Source organism: Salvelinus alpinus, chromosome 10, assembly GCF_045679555.1.
Source record: "Salvelinus alpinus chromosome 10, SLU_Salpinus.1, whole genome shotgun sequence".
Lineage (NCBI taxonomy): Eukaryota > Metazoa > Chordata > Actinopteri > Salmoniformes > Salmonidae > Salvelinus > Salvelinus alpinus.
In genome coordinates this window covers 36829806-36855832 of record NC_092095.1, presented here as the reverse complement: position 1 = coordinate 36855832, position 26027 = coordinate 36829806, and the positions used below count along the sequence as shown (strand labels likewise).

Sequence of the window (26027 nt, the reverse complement as noted above, 5' to 3'; positions counted from 1 at the left end):
TAGTGCTAAATACGGCTGCTAGAATCCTGACTAGAACCAAGAAATTTGATCATATTACTCCAGTGCTAGCTTCCCTACACTGGCTTCCTGTTAAGGCAAGGGCTGATTTCAAGGTTTTACTGTTAACCTATAAAGCGTTACATGGGCTTGCTCCTACCTATCTTTCCGAGTTGGTCCTGCCGTACATACCAATACGTACGCTACGGTCACAAGACGCAGGCCTCCTAATTGTCCCTAGAATTTCTAAGCAAACAGCGGGAGGCAGGGCTTTCTCCTATAGATCTCCATTTTTATGGAACAGTCTGCCTACCCATGTGAGAGACGCAGATTCGGTCTCAACCTTTAAGTCTTTACTGAAGACTTATCTCTTCAGTAGGTCATATGATTGAGTGTAGTCTGGCCCAGGAGTGTGAAGGTGAACGGAAAGGCTCTGGAGCAACGAACCGCCCTTGCTGTCTCTGCCAGGCCGGTTCCCCTCTCTCCACTGGGATTCTCTGCCTCTAACCCTGTTACAGGGGCTGAGTCACTGGCTTGCTGGTGCTCTTTCATGCCGTCCCTAGGAGGGGTGCGTCACTTGAGTGGGTTGAGTTACTGACGTGATCTTCCTGTCTGGGTTGGCGCCCCCCCTTGGTTTGTGCTGTGGTGGAGACCTTTGTGGGCTATACTCGGCCTTGTCTCAGGATTGTAAGTTGGTGGTTGAGGATTTCCCTCTAGTGGTGCGGGGGCTGTGCTTTGGCAAAGTGGGTGGGGTTATATCCTTCCTGTTTGGCCCTGTCCGGGGGTTTCTTCGGATGGGGCCACAGTGTCTCCTGACCGCTCCTGTCTCAGCCTCCAGTATTTATGCTGCAGTAGTTTATGTGTCGGGGGGCTAGGGTCAGTTGGTTACCTGGAGTACTTCTCCTGCCTTATCCAGTGTCCTGTGTGAATTTAAGTATGCTCTCTCTAATTCTCTCGTTCTCTCTTTCTCTCTGAGAACCTGAGCCCTAGGACCATACGTCAGGACTACCGGGCATGATGACACCTTGCTGTCCCCAGTCCGCCTGGCCTTGCTGCTATTCCAGTTTCAACTGTTCTGCCTGCGGTTACGGAACCCCTACCTGTCCCAGACCTGCTGTTTTCAACTCTTAATGATCGGCTATGAAAAGCCAACTGAGATTTATTCCTGATTATTATTTGACCATGCTTGTCATTTATGAACATTTTGAAAATCTTGGCTCTCTCTAATTTTCTCCTTCTCTCTTTCTTTCTCTCGGAGGACCTGAGCCCTAGGACCATACGTCGGGACTACCGGCCGTGGTGACTCCTTGCTGTCCCCAGTCCGCCTGGCCTTGCTGCTATTCCAGTTTCAACTGTTCTGCCTGCGGTTATGGAACCCCTACCTGTCCCAGACCTGCTGTTTTCAACTCTTAATGATCGGCTATGAAAAGCCAACTGAGATTTATTCCTGATTATTATTTGACCATGCTTGTCATTTATGAACATTTTGAAAATCTTGGCTCTCTCTAATTTTCTCCTTCTCTCTTTCTTTCTCTCGGAGGACCTGGGCCCTAGGACCATGCGTCGGGACTGCCGCCCGTGGTGACTCCTTGCTGTCCCCAGTCCGCCTGGCCTTGCTGCTATTCCAGTTTCAGCTGTTCTGCCTGCGGTTATGGAACCGCCACCTGTCCCAGACCTGTTGTTTTTCAACTCTTGATGATCGGCTATGAAAAGCCAACTGAAAATTATTCATGATTATTATTTGACCATGCTTGTCACTTATGAACATTTTTGAACATCTTGGCATAGTTCTGTTATAATCTCCACCCGGCACAGCCAGAAGAGGACTGCCCACCCCTCATAGCCTGGTTCCTCTCTAGGTTTCTTCCTAGGTTTTGGCCTTTCTAGGGAGTTTTTCCTAGCCACCGTGCTTCTACACCTGCATTACTAGCTGTTTGGGGTTTTAGGCTGGGTGTCTGTACAGCACTTCGAGATATTAGCTGATGTACGAAGGGCTATATAAAATAAAATTGATTGATTGATTGATTGACTTCCTGATGGCCCGCCCCCAGGTGGTAAAGGTAGGTAATGACACATCCACCACACTGGTCCTTAACACGGGGTCCCCTCAGGGGTGCGTGCTCAGTCCCCTCCTGTACTCCCTGTTCACTCATGACTGCATGTCCAGGCACGACTCCAACACCATCATTAAGTTTGCCGATGACACAACAGTGGTAGGCCTGAACACCAACAATGATGAGACAGCATATAGGGAGGAGGTTAGAGACCTGGCCGTGTGTTGCCAGGACAACAACATCTCCCTCAACGTGTTCAAGACTAAGGAGATGATTGTGGACTACAGGAAAAGGAGGACCGAGCACGCCTCATTCTCATTGACGGGGCTGTAGTTGAGCAGGTTGAGAGCTTCAAGTTCCTTGGTGTCCTAATCACCAACAAACTAACATGGTCCAAGCACACCAAGTAGTGCTTGGACCATGAAGTTGTGAAGAGGGCACAACTAAACCTATTCCCCCTCAGGAAACTGAAAAGATTTGGCATGGGTCCTCAGATCCTCAAAAGGTTCTACAGCTGCACCATCGAGAGCATCCTGACTGGTTGCATCACTGCCTGGTATGGCAACTGCTCAGCTTCCGACCGCAAGGCACTACAGAGGGTAGTGTGTACGGCCCAGTACATCACTGGGGCCAAGCTTCCTGCCATCCAGGACCTCCTATACCAGGCCGTCTCAGAGAAAGGCCCAAAAAATAGTCAAAATCTCTAGCCACCCTTGTCATAGACTGTTCTCTCTGCTACCGCACGACAAGCGGAGTAGTCTGGCTACCCAGACTACTTGCATTGCCCCCAAGCCCTCTTTTACGCTGCTGCTACTCTCTGTTATTATCTATGCATAAGTCACTTCAATAACTCTACCCACATGTATATATTACCTCAATTATTTCGACTAACCGGTGTCCCCGCACATTGACTCTGTACCCGGTACCCCCTGTATATAGCCTCGCTATTGTTAATTTACTGCTGCTTTTTAATTGTTTGTTACTTTATTTCTTATTTTTTAGGTATTTTTCTTAAAACTGCATTGTTGCATTGTTGGCTTGTAAGTAAGCATTTCACTGTAAGGTGAACCTGTTGTATTCGGTGCATGTGACAAATACAATTTGATTTGATGCTAATACACTTCCAGAAAGAAAAACTTTTTGGATATCTGATTAACTACAAATGTCATTATTTGTTAACCTGGAGATAAACGTTCCTAATTCTTGTTCTTGTGCAATTGCCATAGGCATCTCATTCACATTTAAGTGGGGAAACATAGAAAGTTCAATGGACAGCAGTCCAAAAGGTTATCTTCAATAATTAATGTATTGCCCTGCACGGACGGGTTTTGGCCTTAGCCTCATTCAGCATGCAGTGTCAATGAGACATACATGAGATGAGCACATTCATATACTTTCATGAACTGGAAATGATAGTGTCACCCACAGCTGTGTATCTTGTGGGGTGGACAGGGGGGGTCAAGAACCCCCCCCCCCCCCCCCCCAATATTAGAGACAGGTCAATTTGACCCCCCCAATAATATACCATGATGCATTTGATTGATAGGGGAAAAAATACACCATAAAGCATCAGGCAGTAACTAGCTTTCTGTGTCTTTACACAACACTGTGCTGCTCAATTCCTCATTTTATGATTGGATCGCCGCCAATATGCTCTTGGTTTGGGCCGGTCCTCAGAGGCCGTGGTTTGTGAAAGGGAGCAAGCTTGTAAGGAGAACAGATAAACGCGCAATATCTCCTTTCTCTTTCTCTCTCTTCTTAACAAACCCTCAAATCTGTGAGCTAACTTTGAAACTTGAAACTTTAAAATATTACAGTCAAATTTAACATGGTAAATTCAGCAGCATGAATAAGAGTCATATAGAAAGTGATGTTTTTTCTAATGGAGAAAGTTTCTATTTTGAAGTGATGAAATGCGCATCTCGCGTATTAGCCAGAATAGATTCCGACCCTAAACCTTCTTACAGCTGCACTGGGGTTGGACAGGCTTCCTGTTAAGATTAAGACACCCTGGAGCCTGCGCGATACAGTACCAATAAAAAGTTTGGACACACCTACTCATTCAAGGGTTTGTCTTTATTTTTACTATGTTCCACATTGAAAAGCATTCCAGGTGAAGCTGGTTGAGAGAATGCCAAGAGTGTGCAAAGGCAAAGGGTGGCTACTTTGAAGAATCTCAAATATAAAATTTCTACAATGTAGAAAATAGTCAAAGTAAGAAAAACTCTTGAATGAGTAGGTGTGTCCAAACTTTTGACTGGGACTGTATGGCTCAGAAAAACATTATTTAATCCAGGGATGACAAATGCTTTGTACCATTATTGTCACACCCTGATCTGTTTCACCTGTCTTTGTGCTTGTCTCCACACCCCTCCAGGTGTCGCCCATCTTCCCATTATCCCCTGTGTATTTATACCTGTGTTCTCTGTTTATCTGTTGCCAGTTCATCTTGTCAGGTCTTACCAGCGTTCTCTCCCGCCTTCCTGTTTCTCTAGTTCTGTTTCCTAGTTTTTCCCGGTTCTGACCCTTCTGCCTGCCTGTCGTCCTTTACCTGCCTGACATTGACCTGATTACGAACCTCTGCCTGCCCTGACCCCTAGCCTGCCTTCCATCCTGTACCTGACTGACTCTGACCTGATCGCCAACCTCTGCCTGCCCTCGACCTGCACTTTGCCTGTACTATCCGCCTCCCGTGTCTGCATCAGGGTCATATCCTGAGTCGTGATAATTATCTGTTACGCCGAGAAGACTGAATGACTGGTAGTTTTCTGGAAAACTGCTATTTTCGTCCTCATGATAGATAGCAGAAGCCACAGCAGCCATTTTAGAATGGCAGTGTCAGCCAATCGGCTCCTTTTGTTTTGCAACGCAACATGTCATTCCTTCCATAATGGCTGCTGTGGCTACTGCTAGCTAACATGAGGACGAAAACAGTAGCTTACTTAAAATGAGCAGTCCTTCAATCTTCTCGGTGTAACAGTTGGGATAATGGGACAATTCATAGTACAATACATTTATCAGCCCTGGATTGAGGTACATTTTTCCGAGCATTATCTCACACCGGCTTTCTGGTGTCTTAACCTAAACAGGAAGCGTGTACGGGCCCAGTGTAGCTGTAAGCAAGTGTAGGGTCGCAATCTATTATGGCTAAGCACGTTAGAGCACTATTTCTCAAAACTAGTAATTGGTAACGGTTATATTGGGCTGAACTTTGACTGTTCAAAGGAAACTTTTGATAGTATTTTGAATCTTAAAAAATTGAGTTTATATTAGGCTATTAGAGAAGGGTTGTTTCTATTAATCTTAGGCAGTAGACTCAAGCAAGCCTGTTTCTGTAACGTCTGCTTCCAACTCACACCCTCAAACACGTAGATCCCCTGAACACAGCTCACTTTCCAGCCCACTTTCCAGCTCCCACTCTCAAACACCTAGATCCCCTGAATGCAGCTCACTCTCCAGATCCCAATCACCTGAATTATAATCACCTGTTCACACACCTGTATGTCATTATCACACACTATTTAGTTCAGTTCTTTGCACCCCATCACTGTGAGGTATTGTTTGTTTTGTGACACACGGCTTTCAGAGCACGGGTTTCCTGTGATGTACTTGTCCTGTATATGATAGTTTTTGCCTGCCTCACTAATGATGCCTTTTGCCTATTCCCTGCCTGTACTTTAGCCTATCGGATTTCCTGTTATCAACCTATTGACTGATCTCCCGGACTACGTTACAAGCCTTTTCCCTGCCTGTACTGTTGCCCTTTTGGACCCCCTGTGTATGACCTTCTGCCTGCCCCTGGACCCAGTTACCTGCCTCCTCCTGTGGTCCTCTGCAATAAACACCCTGCTGCGCCCTGCACTTGAAACCAGCTCTCTGTCTCCCCTTGTGTTCATTAGTTTTTCTCCGAAGTCAGAGGCAGTTTGCCTGTCTCCCAGACCCTGACCATTGACCAACAGCAGCAGCCTATCCTCCTTAATTATGCCAATTTGAAGGCAACAATTGTGAGGGGAAACCACTAATCATGTTTATGCAACCTAATAATCACCATTAAAATACCTCCAGTACTAACAAAATGTTTTATTTCAATTTGAGAATCTGCAATAGAAATTGAGCCACCCTAGTCTTCATTGATACACACTAAGAGGGTCCCTCAAATCAACATTTATTGGTCGCGTACACATATTTTTCAGATGTTATTGCAGGTGCAGAAAAATGCTAATGTTTTTAGCTCCAACATTGTAGTACATAACAATACACATAAATCCCCCAAGTAAAAATATAGAAATTAAGAAATATAAGAACTAGCAATGGCAGATTCCGGAATATAAATATGCAGTACCAGTCAGAAGTTGGAACACACCTATTCATTCAAGGGTTTTTCTTTATTTGTACTATTTTCTACATTGTAAAATAATAGTGAAGAATTCAAAACTATGAAATAACACACAAGGAATCATATAGTAACCCAAAAAGCGTTAAACAAATCAAAATATATTTTATATTTGAGATTCTTCAAAGTAGCCACCCTTTGCCTTGATGACAGCTTTGCACACGCTTGGCATTCTCTCAACCAGCTTCACCTGGAATGCTTTTCCAACAGTCTTGAAGGAGTTCCCACATATGCTGAGCAATTGTTGGCTGCTTTTCCTTCACTCTGCGGTCCGACTCTTCCCAAATCATCTCAATTGGGTTGAGGTCGGGTGATTGTGGAGGCCAGGTCCTCTGATGCAGCACTCCATCACTCTCCTTATTGGTCAAATAGCCCTTGCACAGCCTGGAGATGTATTGGGACATTGTCCTGTTGAAAAACAAATGATAGTCACACTAAGCGCAAACCACGGGATGGCGTATCGCTGCAGAGTGCTGGGGTAGCCATGTTGGTTAAGTGTGCCTTGAATTCTAAATAAATCACTGACAGTGTCACCAGCAATGCACCCCACACCATCACACCACCTCCTCCATGCTTCACGGTGGGAACCAGACATGCGGAGATCATCTGTTCACCTACTCTGCATCTTATAAAGACACGATGGGTGGAACCAAAAATCTCACATTTGGACTCATCAGACCAAAGGACAGATTTCCACCGGTCTAATGTCCATTGCTCGTGTTTCTTGGCCCAAGCAAGTCTTTTCTTCTTATTGGTGTCCTTTAGTAGTGGTTTCTTTGCAGCAATTCCACCATGAAGGCCTGATTCACGCAGTCTTCTCTGAACTGTTGATATTGAGATGAGTCTGTTACTTGAACTCTGTGAAGCATTTATTTGGGCTAACGAACTTATCCTCTGCAGTAGAGGTACCACTAGTTCTTACTTTTTTTGTGGCGATCCTCATGAGAGACAGTTTTATCATTGCGCTTGATGGTTTTTGCGACTGCACTTGTAGAAACTTTAAAAGTTCTTCAGATTTTCTGGATTGACTGACCAAAACAACTGGATTGACTGACCTTCATGTCTTAAAGTAATGATGGACTGTCATTTCTCTTTGCTTATTTGATCTGTTCTTGCCATAATATGGACTTGGTCTTTTACCAAATAGGGCTATCTTCTGTATACCACCCCTACCTTGTCACAACACAACTGATTGGCTCAAACGCATTAAGAACGAAAGAAATTCCACAAATGCACTTTTAACAAGGCACACCTGTTAATAGACATGCTTTCCAGGTGACTACCTCATGAAGCTGGTTGAGAGAATGCCAACAGTTTGCAAAGCTGTAATCAAGACAAAGGGTGGCTACTTTGAAGAATCTCAAATATAATATATATATATATACAGTGGGGAGAAGAAGTATTTGATACACTGCCGATTTTGCAGGTTTTCCTACTTACAAAGCATGTAGAGGTCTGTACTTTTTTATCATAGGTACACTTCAACTGTGAGAGACGGAATCTAAAACAAAAATCCAGAAAATCACATTGTTTGATTCTTAAGTAATTAATTTGCATTTTATTGCATGACATAAGTATTTGATACATCAGAAAAGCAGAACTTAATATTTGGTACAGAAACCTTTGCTTGCAATTACAGAGATCATACGTTTCCTGTAGTTCTTGACCAGGTTTGTACACACTGCAGCAGGGATTTTGGCCCACTCCTCCATACAGACCTTCTCCAGATCCTTCAGGTTTCGGAACTGTCGCTGGGCAATACGGACTTTCAGCTCCCTCCAAAGATTTTCTATTGGGTTCAGGTCTGGAGAGTGGCTAGGCCACTCCAGGACCTTGAGATGCTTCTTACGGAGCCACTCCTTAGTTGCCCTGGCTGTGTGTTTCGGGTCGTTGTCATGCTGGAAGACCCAGCCACGACCCATCTTCAATGCTCTTACTGAGAGAAGGAGGTTGTTGGCCAAGATCTCGCGATACATGGCCCCATCCATCCTCCCCTCAATACGGTGCAGTCATCCTGTCCCCTTTGCAGAAAAGCATCCTCAAAGAATGATGTTTCCACCTCCATGCTTCACGGTTGGGATGGTGTTCTTGGGGTTGTACTCATCCTTCTTCTTCCTCCAAACACGGCGAATGGAGTTTAGACCAAAAAGCTCTATTTTTGTCTCATCAGACCACATGACCTTCTCCCATTCCTCCTCTGGATCATCCAGATGGTCATTGGCAAACTTCAGACGGGCCTGGACATGCGCTGGCTTGAGCAGGGGGACCTTGCGTGCGCTGCAGGATTTGAATCCATGACGGCGTAGTGTGTTACTAATGGTTTTCTTTGAGACTGTGGTCCCAGCTCTCTTCAGGTCATTGACCAGGTCCTGCCGTGTAGTTCTGGGCTGATCCCTCACCTTCCTCATGATCATTGATGCCCCACGAGGTGAGATCTTGCATGGAGCCCCAGACCGAGGGTGATTGACCGTCATCTTGAACTTCTTCCATTTTCTAATAATTGCGCCAACAGTTGTTGCCTTCTCACCAAGCTGCTTGCCTATTGTTCTTCTTAGAGAAAAAGCTTCTTAAAGAAAAACTAACAGGTCTGTGAGAGCCAGAATTCTTACTGGTTGGTAGGCGAGCCCATAATAATTAGGAACTCAATCAAGGTCTCAAATTACTGTTGAGAGTTAGAACATATCATATAACATATGCCATTTAGCAGACACTTTAATCCAAAGCAACTTACTGTCATGTGTGCCGCCATTTTACTTATGGGTGGTCCTGGGCATCAAACCCACGACGCTGTTGTTACAAGCACCATGCTCTACCAGCTGAGCTACAACGGATCATACCTTTCATGTTGAATAATAGAAGACTCAAGGTGCAATTTCGAAATCTGGTTATGCATCAGCAGTTTTTCTCTTGTCATGACAGTCACTCAATTAGTCATGTCAGCTAACAAGTTTTGGATTGGTAAGTTATTCTAGCCAGCTTTCTAAACTTGTAGTTATCGTGGATGAATACCGACCGGGCAAGCAGGGCACGTGCCCAGGGGCCTTGACCTCCAGGTGGGTCACACATTGATTTTCTTAGTCACTCTCACTCAGATATAGGGCATAATTCATGGCAAAATGTGTAGAATTGCAGGAAATTTGTTATAAAATGTCTAAATGTTCTCTCTACCCCATGGCAAAAAGGGGGAATATTTTAATTTGGGTCGCAGGCTGTAAAAGTTTACATACCCCTGGTCTAAAGAATCCATATTTTCTTCTGACATATTAACACAGAAATACTGGAGATGATTAACTTTTGTTTTGGTGGCGATTTGACACAATTCACGGTCTTGAATTGGACTCACATTTTTCTGGGGTCTCGGTCTTGGCTCGGTCTCGGAACCCTCGTCCCCCCTCCCGGTCTCGGTCTTGACTCGGACTCAATATGCTCCAGTCTTGGTCTTGAATCGGTCTCGCTTTATATATAGCACCTTAAAGGGATCCGCTATGGTTACAAGCCAAATAACCCTTATTTAGCACTATATAGAACTATTTGTATTTAGTCTGTATGGATGCATGTCACATTGCAAAGCAGTAAGCTAGTTTATTTGTCCTTTATTAAATGTTTCTTATTGATTTCAATATGGAAGGGAAACCAGGTTCTCGTGTTTGTATGTAGTGTTTCTTGATGAGTATAAGGCAAATTTATTAACTAAATGCGAACAATTGTGTTATTCTTGTACCATATTTTTGTGTAAAAATAGTAGCAGTTCATTCAATCGGGGAGGTAAAAAGGGGGCATGGGGGGGCGGGGCACAGGATGCTCTCCCATGATGAAAGGGGGGCGTAACTTAAAAAGTTTAGCAAGCACTAATCTAGCTAATAATTAGCACAAATACAGATGGGCAACCCCATGCTTCAGCCTATTTTTTTTTATAGCCACTATGCTGCATAATTTATGATACAGGTGATAATGCTTATTACTAAATAACACAGCAGCCTGATAACATGTATCTCACATCCGGCTGTGATTGGGAGTCCCATAGGGCAGCGTACAATTGGCCCAGCATCGTCCGGGTTTGGCCGGGGTAGGCCGTCATTGTAAATAAGAATTTGTTCTTAACTGACTGCCTAGTTAAATAAAGGATAAATGATTTCTAGAAGGGAAAATAATATTTTAGGTGCTGTCAGCATCTTTTTATTTTCATTCATTTTGGAGTATAAAAGTCACAAAAACTGACTTTCTCTCAGGCATTCTACAAAACAATTGTAAAATGAACGTTAGATAAACTCTACTTCAGGTTCCAGACAAGAGGTGTGCTGTCAGTGTGTGTAAACAGAGATACTGCGTTAACAGCATTGCTTCAACTAGTTTCATTGAACTGAGCTCCGTAGTCTGGGTAATGAGAAGGGAGTGGATGCAAAGTACAGCAGAGGGCCTCGGTGGGTTCAGGCTAACTGTGTGTGACCTGCTCACATCATTTTCCTCCCACTGTAATGTGTCTTGGTCTCTGGCAGGGGAATTCAATCAGATGGAGAAAGAAGCGTAATGTCTTCTAACCCCTCACTGACCTACTCACACACACACACAAACACAGTCTAGTTGCATACGCACTCAGAAGCAAGGCCCTATCCACCTGCCACGCTGTGGTGTGAATCATGTCGGCTGTTGATCTCTGCACTCTCCCGCTAAGCTTTTTCTCGGCAGCCTGCCATGATGACGACAGTAAGGGCCACGTTATTACTTGAGCTCTGGCTCGCCGCTCCATCTAGAGCCGCCGCTGCCCTCCCGCTGCCCATGCGGGATTTATCCCAGACCATCAATATCTCACTGGCCGGGGCCTCGCTTCTAGGGGAGGGAGGGTTTATTACTCATATATTCTGAGCCTGGGACTCCAGGCCCCCACTGGAGGTTCAAGTCGTAAAGGCAAATACTGGAAAATCCCTGCAGTGGAGCCCCCCCCCCCATGGAGAGCCCGGGCTTTGAGTTATTTACAGTGCCGAAGCAAGACCCCAGGCGAAGAGGAAGCAGCAGCCGCGTGTTAGCCTCTGATCCTTCGACAAACAATCGCCGTCCCCATGTACCGTTGTCCTCTTAAAGGTAGTTAGTGTCTTCAAGTATGATAAACCTTGGCAAGCAATGTTTCCTTTTCCTCCTGGTCACTGTGGTTACTGGTAGAGAAAAGTAGACATGCTTTATTACTCTAGCTACCGTCCCATGGCTGTCTGTGCAGTAGCTCGCTATAGGCTAGCTGTCAGAATCTGTTGCTGGTTCCTCAAGGCCAACCAGTGATGAAGTCAAGATACAGGCCAAGACCAAGACCATAATAGGGCCAAGACTGTCGAGATCAAGACTCTGTCTCTGACACCGGAATGCACAGACGTTTTGAAAGGCTAATCATGGCGACACCATATCCATGCTGGCTGGATCGGATCATCCCTTTCTGTGTAAATGCTTCTGGTGCTGTATCTCAAGGTAACAGCATCCGCACTGGTTTCGCTCATCCAAATCAAAAACGCCATCCATCTGCAGGTATGGGCATGTTGTGTACCACGCGACTGTCCCATTATGGACCGTCTTCAAAGCAGGGGCCCATCCGGTCTCTGATTCACAGGAAAGACTCAATGGCAGCTTGCGATCGGAACAGATGGCAAGTAGGCAACTGTGTAAGCGAGCGATGGAAGCGCTTTCATATTGACAAATAATTGACAGACCATCCCTGAGCGCGAGTACATTTCCTGATGAATTGTCACCTGTTTAATCATTGTCATCTCACTGTTTTTCCCCCTCCTTCTTATTAATGCTTAGCTTTTTTTGGAAGCCTGGTCTCCCAATGGCATGACAATGGCATAGGAGTTGGCAAGAGAGCAAATCAAATCAAATCACATTTATTTATATAGCCCTTCGTACATCAGCTGATATCTCAAAGTGCTGTACAGAAACCCAGCCTAAAACCCCAAACAGCAAGCAATGCAGGTGTAGAAGCACGGTGGCTAGGAAAAACTCCCTAAAAAGGCGAAAACCTAGGAAGAAACCTAGAGAGGAACCAGGCTATGAGGGCAGCACATCTGGGACCAGACTACCTTTTTAAACTATCCACTGGGGAAATGCTGAATGTCCCAAGAGCCCCTTTCCCTCCAGGGTGTTTCACCACCTGAGCCTGCTCTTTAATGCCTTCATTGACTCACCTCTCCCGCTCATCTCCACCCCTCTTCCTCAGCAAACAAGCCACACTAAAAACAAATGAATTCAAAAAGCAGCACATGCACGTTGTAAATAGTTTGACTCTACTAACGCTGATCACCTGAAACAATATAGAGTACATGGAATAATAGATGTGTGGCCCACACACAGATAAGATTTTGATTTGCTTGATTTGTTTTTATTTTAGTAGTATGAAAACTGATAGTACCCAGAGTTGCTACATTTCATACTGAAAAAAGAATAAATCTAATTGACTATAAACTGACTATAAGCTGAACACAGTCAGTGATTTTTGTATACTGTACGTCGTAACGTTGGTGACTGCTCTAACTCCTTCATTGAGTACTTTTACATGCACACTAGTACCTCGATATTAAACTAATTATGGCAGTAGGCAGATTATGCAATAGTCATGTGAACACGTTACTCTGCTTATCTTAGTCGGTGTAAGGTCAAAATCAAAGTAAGCACACGCCGATTAAAACACCAAATTTTTCTGAGCAATCTTTCAAATTATTAGGACATGTAAACTCCTTAATCTGCGTTCCGGATGTGTATTTGATCTGTGAATGTGCTAGCACCAGCCGAGCGGGTCTCCCTCTTTAGGGCGAGTGAAGTGTGTTCGGGAACAACTGATCTTAGATGTAGTTTTCACATACAAACTTCATATGTCCGAACTGAGATCCAAATATGCTTCCCAAAAATAACATGTTCTCTGCGGTAGAATGTTCATTTTGATTGGCGATTTTCTGCATTTGTCAGAGTATATTATCAGGTAGCCAGATTTGAGATGTGTCCATGTAAATAGGATTAATAGGTAAATCGTTCTTCTTGCAAAGCATGTAAACGTTTTAATCAAACTATTATATCAATCTGTCACGTTCCTGACCTTATTTCCTTAGTTTAGTCTTTGTTTAGTTGGTCAGGACGTGAGCTGGGTGGGCATTCTATGTTTTGTGTTTCTATGTTGGGTTTGTTGTTTGGCCTAATATGGCTCTCAATCAGAGGCAGGTGTTTGTCATTGTCTCTGATTGGGAACCATATTAAGGTAGCCTGTTTTCACTGTTTGTTTGTGAGTGATTGTTCCTGTTCGTGCATTCATGTGTTTTATGTTCTCAGGTTCAGGACTGTAGCTTCGTTGTTTTCGTCTGTTTATAGTTTTTTTGTTCGTATTGAAAGTAGTATTCCAATAAATATGGATACATACCCTGCTGCGCTTTGGTCCTCCTCTCCTTCCAACGACGAGAGCCGTTACACAATCTGACTATCCACAATAATCGCATTATTGTGTGCATGTAACCGTACTCATTGACAGTGAGTTGAACTGGATCTGTAGTTCAACCTTTTTCACCAAGGTTTTCAGTTAGTTATTTTTCATTTTCCTTGTCTGGAATTCAGTTTTTAGCTGCAAATGTGAAGAACACACCCTAACCAATAATAATAAAACCTTATATGAACGTTGCAATGCCGCCCCCCCCCCCCCCCCCACAGTGTTAAAAACAGAATTCCCATCGCAATTAAAACAGCGTTCCCATTATTAGGTCTTCATCTGGTCATTATCTAAAATAAATGTCTCCTGTTGGAATGACATCATTACAATGGTGTTATCCATTATAATAGAGGTGATTTCAGTGGGACACACACACACACACCTAGATCAGATGAGTAGGGTAACATGTTTGTAAAAATACATCAACATCTCCAATGGTATATCCCTCCACAGAGAATTTGTCAGTGGTAAGCTAGCTGTGACATCAAACCCCTACCGCTCTGTTCCAGTCAGCGATGCATTTATGGAATGATTATCATACTCATAATCATATGGCCCCTTGTGTGTCTTGTATCCAGCCTCCCACTGGCCCTACTGGATGCCTGCTTCATTTGGCCCCACCATCGTGATGTGCATGGAAGAACACTTATTATCTCTTTCTCCCTAGATCCATCTATTGATAGATAGAAGTGTTTCCCCCTCTTTTGTGACAGGAGATCTTAATAATTAAATCGCTGACGTTCCGCCGGGAGACTTCTTCTGCTCATCTGAGCTTGAATTTTAATTCGGGGCCTCAGCATAGTTTCTCGTTCTCATCGTGAGAGAATCTCTCTCGATTTCTCTCTATTTCTCCCTCTTGCTCTCTTCCCTCTCTTCCCTCTCTTTTCTTTTCTTTCTTTCTTTCACTTTATTTAGGCACATTATTTTGTCATGGGCAATGTGTCTCTTCCACTCATTGTCTTGGAGATCTGGGGCGTCGGTGCAGATAGGGGAGAGATGCTGTTGAATTTAACATGAAGGGAATGTGAGCGACTGGTGCACCAGGTGGTTCCTCCGGATTTGTGTGTCTAAATGAGATTCAGTGTTCCAACACTTTCTCAGTCAAGGGTTGAGGATTTGCTGACAACCCCCCCCCCGCCCCCCTTGTTTTACAGCATGAAGGGTGAACAAAATCTGTCAAAATGAAAGACGAATATCAACTATGCACACTTATAGTACATCTAGTCTAACCAATGTGTGCCAAGTCCTCACATCATTAGTAACCTTGCATGACACGGAGACATTTAATTGCCCTTGACTGAAAGCTATACTTGTCAGTTACTTTAGCATATGTGTTGCTCACTGACTTTGCACACGGACTTTGCACAGCTTTTCTTCAACCATTTACATGACTGGACAAACAAGCACTCACAAAGATTTCTGGCTTCTCCTCTTCTTTGGTTTGGTATTTCCAAAGACCCTCCTCCCCACCCCTCCAAAACAAGTGTTAGGGCCCACATGTTGACCAGAAGTGGGCCAGTAACAGCAAAACTGCAAAAAGAAAAGACTCTTCCATTATCATCCAACCTGGCCCTGTTGCGTAACCATTGGACGAAGATGAGTTCTCCCGCTCTGAAAAAAATAGGGAGTGTTGTTTTGTAACCCTACTTGTCTGCTGGGTCCAATTAGAAAATGAATGACTTGTCGGATTAATAAAGAAAGTCGAGAGGGCGAAATAGGAACGTTTAATGGAATGCAAATTGATTTCTGTGCCCACATCTCTTCCAAGCTAGGTGAAGATCTGAACCGAAGGCTGCCATCGCTTTTTTGAGAGGGAGCAGGTCTTTCTTCCGCCACCTACCTTTCATTCGGGCCGGCGGACGCAGATTAGTGTTCGGACCTGAGCCAAACCCTCTTACAGAGGTACCACTATGTCTTCTTCTACTGCTAACATGTAGCTGTCATCTATATCTAGCACTAATGAGGGTAGACATCTTGAGAGACACACATTTTCTCCTCATTTGGGATTTCTCAGTAACTGAACTCACATTTTTGTGTGTTCTTTGTCAGACTGTGATGTCATCTCTTTTGTTCAATAAAGCTCTACAGTTTGGAAAATCGCATGTACTATTGGGGTGGCTATGTGTGTGGTTTATAGAAAGCAATTTCTTCACTCTCACAACCACATCAATGATGAGAATAGGACAGCCCTCAACATTGGCAAAACCACGCCGTCATGAAAAAAGAGAGCCTGTCTTAGATCCTGTGTCTTTGAAGTGAAAAGATATTGAGATTTCCTTTTCAACAGCCGAGACTGTATAGAAACTCATCCCAAAGACGAAGAGACAAACGAAACAAGCCCAAACACATCCACGTTGTGAAAACCTGATCCAGCATCGCTAAATGTGTATCGCATTACTACCCCAGTGCCTTGTGGGTTACTAGCAGTACTGCTTGGCACCATTCGCATAGCATGGAGTCTGGAGAGTCCCCGGTCTGCTCCTTTTTCCTCTCATCTCGGAATATAATCTCAGGAAGAACTAACAGCCCTTTCAAGGGTGTTGTCTCAGTGAGCAGCCTTCCCCCGTTCCCTCTTGTGAATGAAACGCTACACTCGTCTTTCCGCTGCCCATCCCCAGGCCTAAAGCAACATACGCAACATGAAAATGAATGCTTATTCCTGCCGCCCCAAAATCCCCTGGATCTGCAAATTGCCTCAGATAAACCCCCGATCTGACGAGGCATGTGGTTGATATACCTTGTACGACCATTATGCATTTTTTTTTTGTAAGACTTGTGTCAAAGAAATGTATTCTTGGCAAGATTGCCGATACATTACATTGCATGATAATGCAAATCCCATGCTCCCTTAGTCAATGAACTGTCTCAGTTTAGAAGTGACCTACATATCATGATGCGTGTGTATAATGTGTCGGGTTTGAAGCACCAATTTCATCATGGTTATTTTCAGATGAAGGATGGCTTAGATGTATCCCCCCAGTTCTTGTTTCAGGGGTTTCAAGAATAATATAAATTGGATGCAGAGAGTCTCTATGCTCCGCTCAGTATGACATCAGTGTAAAAAGCAACAGAGAGAAAAGGAGACAATAGAAAACAAAGCTTTAAGAAAAAAATACAAACTGAAAAGACAAAAATTTCTATGCAAATGCGGAAGATGTTCCGATTCCTGTATGCTGCGGTTACTCGAGATTATTTCTCAATTACATTGGTGCGTATAGGATAACATCCCTCCGGACTATAGATGAATTACTTGAAAATATAGCATGTTTAGTATGGCATGACTTGCAATCAACATTAAAACAAACAAAGATTGTTTGAGGGTGGGATAACATCTCAATTTGAAGAGACTAGAGTGGCTGTATAGGAAATGTAAAGTGTGTTGTGCTAAACCGACCAGACATACAGTATATGGACTCCAAGTGTGTGTGTGTGTGTGTGTGTGTGTGTGTGTGTGTGTGTGTGTGTGTGTGTGTGTGTGTGTGTGTGTGTGTGTGTGTGTGTGTGTGTGTGTGTGTGTGTGTGTGTGTGTGTGTGTGTGTGTGTGTGTGTGTGTGTGTGTGTGTGTGTGTGTGTGTGTGTGTGTGTGTGCGTGTGCGCAAGTCAGAGTGCTGGAGACAGAGGGAAAGAGAGAGAGGGAAAGAGAGAGAGCGAGAAAAGGGTGCATGATTGTCCCAGGCTAATGGGAGCAGTCTTCTCTCTAGCTGACTGGAACCAATTAGAGTGGGTTTCCTGCTTTGGCACTGGGCCTCCTCCCAGCTTTTTTTCCCCTCAGCCCAGCCCAACTCCTCCAAACATCCCTCTAAACATCGCTGATCTCATCACTCTGTCACTCGCTCTGTCGCTCTTGTGACTGTAGATACATAACAAGTCTGAGCCCTTTACCCAATAGACAAAACTGGTTATAATGATTACAACCACATTACAACCAGTGTGTAGGTCAGTTTGTAACGCTTTGTCTGCAGGATACCCTCTTCACTCACTGAAAATAGGTCTTCTCACTCCTGAATTTCTAGAAAGAGTAGCCTGGAGAGTCACACAACATGTAATTAACAAAATCACAGCGTGTCCGGTGGAACTGCATTTGTTTGACCTCATATTTTATTGAAGAATGATAATGCATTTGGTTTCGACATTGTCAGCTGATGTGCTGTAAGTCTGACTAGAGTTTCCTGCGACAACATAGCTCGTTTTGCTTCACTACATAACTCTTTCTGAACATACATTCCCGATTACAGTACTCCAATCTTTGTTTGATTATTTTCTCACATCTGCCCCATCCTCCGTGCTCCTGGACAGGTCTGTTTTTCTCCCTTTGGAAGAAGCCACTGTGAATAACCAACAGCCAGGTGTCTCACTGTAAACAAAATTCTGCAGGGCAATAAAAATGGAGACTGCTACAATAAAAAGCAATTGTTGTGTATGTTTGGATCACTGTTCTCCTCCTGCGCTCGTTGAATTATTGAACACCTGTGCGTTTGGTGGAAATGTCAGATGCTCTTTTTGCTGAGACAGAGGGGGGAGGAGGAGGGAGAGAAAGAGAGAGAAACAAGGGAAGCTATGCGTAAACCATCCGCCGTCAAAAACAGCCTTTTCTAACAGGGCGTCATAGCTGATCATTGATTATTTTCAATGGGCTCGAACCCTGAATAATTTATTTCTCCATTATCAAGTCGGAATTGCCTCAGGAAATGTCCCCTCCTCTCCCTTATAGTTTTGGGCTGCTTGCTATTATCATTGATTCACAGTTCTGGTTTGGAGCTAATTCCATTAGCTCATTAATTTGCATTTCTACGTGAAGTATTGTCCTCTGTTGACATGTCGAGTCAATGATGGAGGGAGAGGGAGAAGAACAATGAGAAAGCTCAGAGCTGCTTTTGGCTGTGTGTGTGTGTGTGTGTGTGTGTGTGTGTGTGTGTGTGTGTGTGTGTGTGTGTGTGTGTGTGTGTGTGTGTGTGTGTGTGTGTGTGTGTGTGTGTGTGTGTGTGTGTGTGTGTGTGTGTGTGTGTGTGTGTGTGTGTGTGTGTGTGTGTGTGTGTGTGTGTGTGTGTGCGCAGTGCGAAGCAAGCATATGTGTCCCAGTGGCAATCAGTGGTGGCCTAAATTTGTCAGGGTTGATATTTGCGAAGCTGCCCATAGTAGCTCTCTGGCTGAGAGTGTGAGGGACGGCACCAGCCAGACGAAGCCTACATCAGCTAGCTGTGCTGGAATCCATAGTGAGGGGGGCTGGAAAACTGTGTCCTGTGTTTCTGCTGCCACTTTAAGGGGAAAAAACATTTCCAGCCTATTAATAACCAGCTCAACTAGTTATTTTCTGCGTTTTCTCTCCTCTGCTCTCTTCCCCGCATGAATTAATGTATTTTCTCCTTGTGTTTCCCTATAAAGAGGATGTCGGCCCGATAGACCAATTATCTCTTTCCTCAAAATTATATTTTCTAATCCGTCAGTCACCTCCCGATGATGTTCCCCGGAGATCACACTCTCTCGGGCTACCGCTAATCTTAGCGTTGCAGCCCGCGAGGGGGGGGGGGGGGGGGAGTTATCTGTGAAACAAGGTTGCCCTTTCAGAGAGTAGAGTACGGGAGCAAGAGACACTGCCGGCGCAGCCCCTGCCACCGTATAGAACACTGTAAATCCGCGAAAGATGGAAGAATGTAATCTATTCTCCTGTCCGCTGGAGAGAAATGAAAGGCAAGAGTGTATCTCCCGTTTATGGGTGTGAAGGGTTTCCTGATTAAACGTAGCTAAGGCCCAGGCTCCATTTCAACCCCGGCCCGAGTGTTGCCGCCGCTGCCTCGTCGTAGTTGCGGCGTCTCATTTCCCGTGGATATCTGTAGTGTCAGAGAAAAGAGCTTGCCTATGTTTTCACAGTAATGAGCCGCAATCGTCTGCACCGTTTTAGAAAATGAGCCCCCATGTTGTTATGATAAGTGGCGACTGGAATTTCGTTACTCCGTGAAACTTCCCAGGCATAGTCTGTGACGTCTCTGCTGTAGCCTTGACAAATTAAGAGTTTATTGTCTTGTGTAGTCTCACCGAACTGGTAGTGGAAAGTAGAAACACATTTGTTTGATCAGAAAACAGTTGTCACTTTCTGACGCCCAGTGTTTGCATATTCCGTTACATTTTAGTCATTTAGCAGACGCTCTTGTCCAGAGCGTCTTCCAGTTAGTGCATTCATCTTAAGAGACTGTAGCTAGGTGGGACAACCTTATATCACAGTTATAGTAAGTACATTTTTCCTCAATATATCAGTGAAGTTAGAGATAGTAGGGGGAAGAGAGTCAAGTGCGAGTGTTAGTTCACGAAAGGCTTCTCTTTTGAGGGGGGGGGGGGTGCTGTGCCGAGGAAGGCTTTTGACATGCGCCCTTAGTCACCACTTCTCTGTTTGCATTATTATCTCTGCAGCAGTAGACACCAGATGTGTCGTCCTGACAGTGGGAGTCTGCTGGTATGAAGCCGATTCTAAATAGGCTTTTGTAGGGGATCCCATGGGGTTTTGGACTGTGGAATCCCAAGGCTCTGTCTTTCAGAAGTCTTCTCTCAGACATTTTGTGTTAGCTAGGTGCTCTGGGGCACAATACAAAATCTCAGCCGTTGGTTTCAATGAGCCCTGAAATATGGAAATGACAAAAGGCACATGCTTAGCCTTTTAATACTACTGTTGTTTATCTCTTTTTCCTTCGCGGTACTCTGAAGATCGTAATTTTCTGTCCCCTAGAGAGACAGGGACAGTGTGTGTGTGGCGTTTGTGTGCGTGCGTGTGTGCGCAATCCAGTATCTTGACTACTGTAGGCTAGTCCTAACTACTGTGGTCCCATGTAGTTCCGTTGGTAGAGCATGGAGCTTGTAACGTCAGCGTTGTCGGTTCAATTCCCATGGTGGGCCATTCTGAAAGAATGTATGCACTCAATACTGTAAGTTGCTCTGGGTAAATGTATAATATTTCACCTTCTGATGTCTTTTCATGCCTATCAGGAATAGGGGGACATGTGACAATTGAATATTGTAAAAGCATCGTCTGATCTAATTGGGATTGTCAATATGGATATCACTGAAGAGGTCAAACATAGCTCTTGCATTTAGGTTTTTTGTGTTCATTATTCTGCATGACAGATTTCCAAAAATATATGTGTTTTTGAATCATGTTCGTGAAGTTTAAATTCCTAAATCGACTACGATTCCCTGTGACTTACACCCTCCCTTGAGTTCTACACCTTCTTCTCTCTCCGCAGGATGCAGAAGCAAAGCCACTGTTACCGCATCACCTACCGGCACATGGAGAGGACCCTAACCCAGGAGGAGGTGCGCTTTCTCAACGCCGCCATAGAGCACACTGCCGAGCAGGAACTGGGCGTAAAGGGGCAGTACTGAGACACCCTCCGCCGCCCCCTCCCGTGGGTCGTGTTCAGTAAGCACGAAAAGGGGGGGGGGGGGGTTGTTTTTAAAACAGGCACAACCTTGAAAAATGTATTTTCATTTGTTTCTGTGTGCCCTACGGAACATAAGCATGAGGAGGGCTGTTATGGTGACCGTATTACACCCACACCAGAGGTCACGAGTCATAACCGCAATCAAATTCCACATGACCGTTTAGTCACGGTAACTAGGCTTCTCCAAGTTCTGATGCTGCTGATGGTCATTAGTAGCCTACCAAACTTGCTAACTGCCTGGTACTCAGCGCTCTATGTTCCCTCTAATCACTCTGACATCAATGCAAATGTGATCGAAAATCTAATCAAACACTTCATGAGAGCCCATGAGCTCATGTTAGGCAACATTTGTATAGGCTATGCAATTGCATGAGAAAACACGTTTGATGGCCTCTATTAAAAGGAGGAGGATCCCATCAGCTTTCTATAGGCTACTTTATTTATTTCTGAACTTTCCGAATATTAAGAACATTGCTTCTCTTTACAACAGGATTATAGCCTACACCAGGTACGCATGAAAATTACATGAAAATGAACCACGGGAAAAGCATACTCCATTTGCTATTTATGTCACGCCCTGGCCTTAGTTATCTTTGTTTTCTTTATTATTTTAGTTAGGTCAGGGTGTGACATGGGGGATGTATGTGTTTTGTATTGTCTAGGGGTTTTGTATGTTTATGGGGCAGTGTCTATTCTAGGTGTATGTATGCCTATGGTTGCCTAGATTGGTTCTCAATTAGAGACAGCTATCTATCGTTGTCTCTGATTGGGAACCATATTCAGGCAGCCATATTCATTAGGTAGTTCGTGGGTGATTGTCTATATGTAAGTTGCCTGTGTCTGCACTTATTGTAATTATAGCTTCACGTTCGTTTGTTGTTTTTTGTATAGTTTGTTTAAGTGTTCTTCGTTTTCGTTATAATAAATAGAAGATGTATTGTTATCACGCTGCGCCTTGGTCCTCCTCTCTTCCACTATCTAACGATCGTGACAATTTAAGTACATAGATGACATGTACTTTTTCCACTACCCATTTTTCGAGACAGGTGCATGATAGTGGTCCATTCTAAATCAAAACAAATTTCACACATATATTAATTAGTACAGTGCCTTCAGAAATTGATCAGACCCTTCGACTTTTTCCACATTTTGTTACGTTACAGCCTTATTCTAAAATGGATAAAATAATTATTTTCCTCAGCAATCTACACAAAATACCCCCTGACAAAGCCAAAAAAGGTTTGGTGATTTTTTTACAAATTTATGAAATATTAAAAACAGAAATAACTAATTAAGTACCTGTTACGTTACATCCATTTTCTAAAATTGATTAAATTGTTTTTTCCCTTCATCGGCTCACAATACACCATAATGACAAAGCAAAAACTTTTTTAGATATTTTAGCAAATGTATTAAAAATAAAAACTGAAATATCACATTTACATAAGTATTCAGACCCTTTACTCAGTACTATGTTGAAGCACCTTTGGCAGTGATTACAGCCTCAAGTCTTCTTGGGTATGACGCTACAAGCTTGGCACACCTGTATTTGAGGAGTTTCTCCCATTCTTCTCTGCAGATCCTCTCAAGCTCTGTAAGGTTGGATGGGGAGCGTCGCTGCACAGATATTTTCAGGTCTCCCCATAGATGTTCGATCGGGTCCAAGTCCGGGCTCTGGCTGGGCCACTCAACGACGTTCAGAGACTTGTCCTGAAGCCACTCCTGTGTTGTCTTGCCTGTGTGCTTAGGGTCATTATCCTGTTGAAAGGTGAACCTTCGCCCGGGTGTGAGGTCCTAAGCGCTCTGGAGCAAGTTTTCATCAAGGATCTCTTTGTACATTGCTCCGTTCATCTTTCCTTTGATCCTGACTCATCTCCCAGTACCTGCAGCTGAAAAACATCCCCACAGTATGATGCTGCCACCACCATGCTTCATCGTAGGGATGGTATTAGCCAAGTGATGAGCTGTGCCTGGTTTCCTCCAGACGCTTCCTCCAGACGCTTGGCATTCAGGCTAACGAGTTCAATCTTGGTTTCATCAGACCTTGTTTCTAATGGTCTAAGAGTTTTTAGGTGCTTTTGGCAAACTCCAAGCGGGCTGTCGTGTACCTTTTACTGAGGAGTGGCTTCCGTCTGGCCACTCTACCATAAAGGCCTGATTGGTGGAGTGGTGCAGGGATGGTTGTCCTTCTGGAAGGTTCTCCCATCTCCACAGAGGATATGGGAGCTCTGTCAGAGTGACCATTGGGTTCTTGGTCATCTCCCTGACCAAGGCCCTTCTCCCCTGATTGCTCAGTTTGGCCGTGTGGCCAGCTCTAGGAAGAGTCTTGGTGGTTACAAACTTCTTCCATTTAAGAATGATGGAGGCCACTGTTTTCTTGCGGACCTTTAATGCTGCAGACATTTTTTGTTACCCTTCCCTAGAGCTGTGCGTTGACACAATCCTGTCTCGGAGCTCTACAGACAATTCCTTCAACCTCATGGCTTGGTTTTTGCTCTGAAATGCAGTGTCAACTGTGAGACCTTATATAGAGAGGTGTGTGCCTTTCCAAATCATGTACAATCAATTGATTTTATCACATGTAGACTCCAATCAAGTTGTAGAAACATCTCAAGGATGATCAATGGAAACAGGATGCACCTGAGCTCAATTTCGAGTCTCATAGCAAAGGGTCTGAATATTTATGTAAATAAGGTGTTTCTGTTTTTATTTTTTTTTACATTTTCAAATGTCATTATGGGGTAATTGATTGCATTTTAATTGACTGCATTTTGGAACATTCACGCTTATATGCTACTGCCGTGTGCACATTGCTGCACTTATAATGTGAATCAATAGCCTAATAGTTTATCGACATTTTAAGCTTAACGTTCTGATCTGTTGCATCAGCCTCATTGCTTTTAAATAATTTTTTAATGCTAGTGATTGTAATCATTTGGGATCCATCGCATCCCACGACTGTCCCAGACTATGTTTGGAATATTTGTTTCTCGCACAGAAGGACAAGTTGACCAATAAAATAGGTAAACTTTTGTACTATGGGGGATATTAGATCGACATAGGCTAGTACTTTTGCTGTTCGTTTGGCCTTCTCATCTTGTTGGCTGACAAAAGTAAATGTGGACAGTTCTTCCAACATCTTCAATATACCCTGTCCGAATTCAATAAGGACGCGTGTCGTTGCTTCCCAAATGTGTCTGTCTTCACTTGTAGCCTGTGATAAGGACCCGAGATGCTGTGAGAAGGACCCAGTCACATGACTGGAATTGGCTAATAAGAATTGAGATATCTGAGAGAGCCATGAGTTTGAGAGGTGCTTCGGAGCATGCAGCCAGGAGAAGGGAATTCTAATTATTATATTCAGCCCAAGGGCACAATGGCCACTGTCCGCAAAAGGCATGGATTTTTTTAGGGGGCATTATGACCACACAAAGGGGATGCCACTGATGAAGTGTGTGCAGCCTTTGCAAAAAAAAAAACGATTTGGGGCTCATGTCTTTTTTCAGATCATCTTTAGAGTCGCATCATGCAGCCTTAGAATGTATTAAAAATCTAAATATATACCCCAACATTTGAATCACAACTAAAGTTGCATAAATAACTCTAAATTAAGCAAATAGGAGGACCTGTTTCTTTTTTTTCTTTATCTTCCTTATTACCCTCCAACCCTACCACCCCTCCCACAATTGGAGCAAACTAGTGTACAACAACACTTAGGCCTGCATTTCCAGCTTACACATATTATATATATTTTATTTTATTTAGTTTGTTTTTACTCCTGTCCTTCCTCAACCTCTTCCATCTATTTCTTATGTCCATTCAGTTTGATTTCTATTTGCCATATGTGCTCTTTCAAAAAGGTTTTCAACCTATATTCGTTTTACGGGCACAGTATGTTTTGCATTAGTTATCTTGTTGTTATTAGTCCCAACCTTCAGCTCCATTCAAAACCTGCCATCTGTCTCTTAACACCATCCATATTGGATTTCTATTTATCATATGTTTTTCAACTGTGCTGTGATGTTTCACAAAAGTTCTGAACCTTTCTATTCTCATTGTTTATACAAATTGAAAAAAAAATGCTAAAAGTATTATAATATTATTGATCGATTGACTATGACTTTTCAGATCACCCAGTAGTGCTATTTGCAGGGTTAGCTCCAGGTAAATATTGCAATTCTTCAGCCATTCGTGGACCTGTGACCAAAAACAAGCTACATATGGACAGTACCAAAACAAATGAGGACCTGTTTTTTTGTTAACAGCTCAACACAGAATAGCCACATGTGCACTCCGTCAAATCGTTTGGAGAAAATCTCCTTTCTATTTTATTCAGCTATGTTCAATTGTGTTCGTCATACTATAAAAAATTATGTAAAATCCTTCCACGGAATTCTAAGCAAATATTGTCTGCTAAATGAACTAGTGTAGCCCACAGTCATATGGCATTGCCAGATCAGGGCCTAACATAAGCACAACTCAGAATATGCTATTCGGTTCTTCTGAAATTGACTACATTTTCTTCATATCATGTTTCCTTAAACCTGTCTAAAATAAATATTGGATTTAGTGTGATGGTGTAGGCTATATTAAATGGATATATTAGACTTTTTAAAATGTAGATGTTCCAAAGGTCTGCGTCAGTGGCTTGTAGGTTATGCGTGGAAACCAGGAGATGCGGAATGAGTTTATGTTCATTT

At 43.6% G+C, this 26027-nt stretch overlaps 1 protein-coding gene across 1 annotated transcript in view; it reads left to right on the top strand.

Moving 5' to 3' along the window:
• Positions 1 to 22162, top strand: part of fars2 (phenylalanyl-tRNA synthetase 2, mitochondrial) — a 133080-nt gene extending 110918 nt beyond the window's left edge. The window contains 1 exon segment of the mRNA XM_071331080.1: positions 21130 to 22162. Within this exon segment, the coding sequence (XP_071187181.1) occupies positions 21130 to 21268 (139 nt within the window). The 3' untranslated portion in view covers positions 21269 to 22162.
• Positions 22163 to 26027: the final 3865 nt, after the last annotated feature.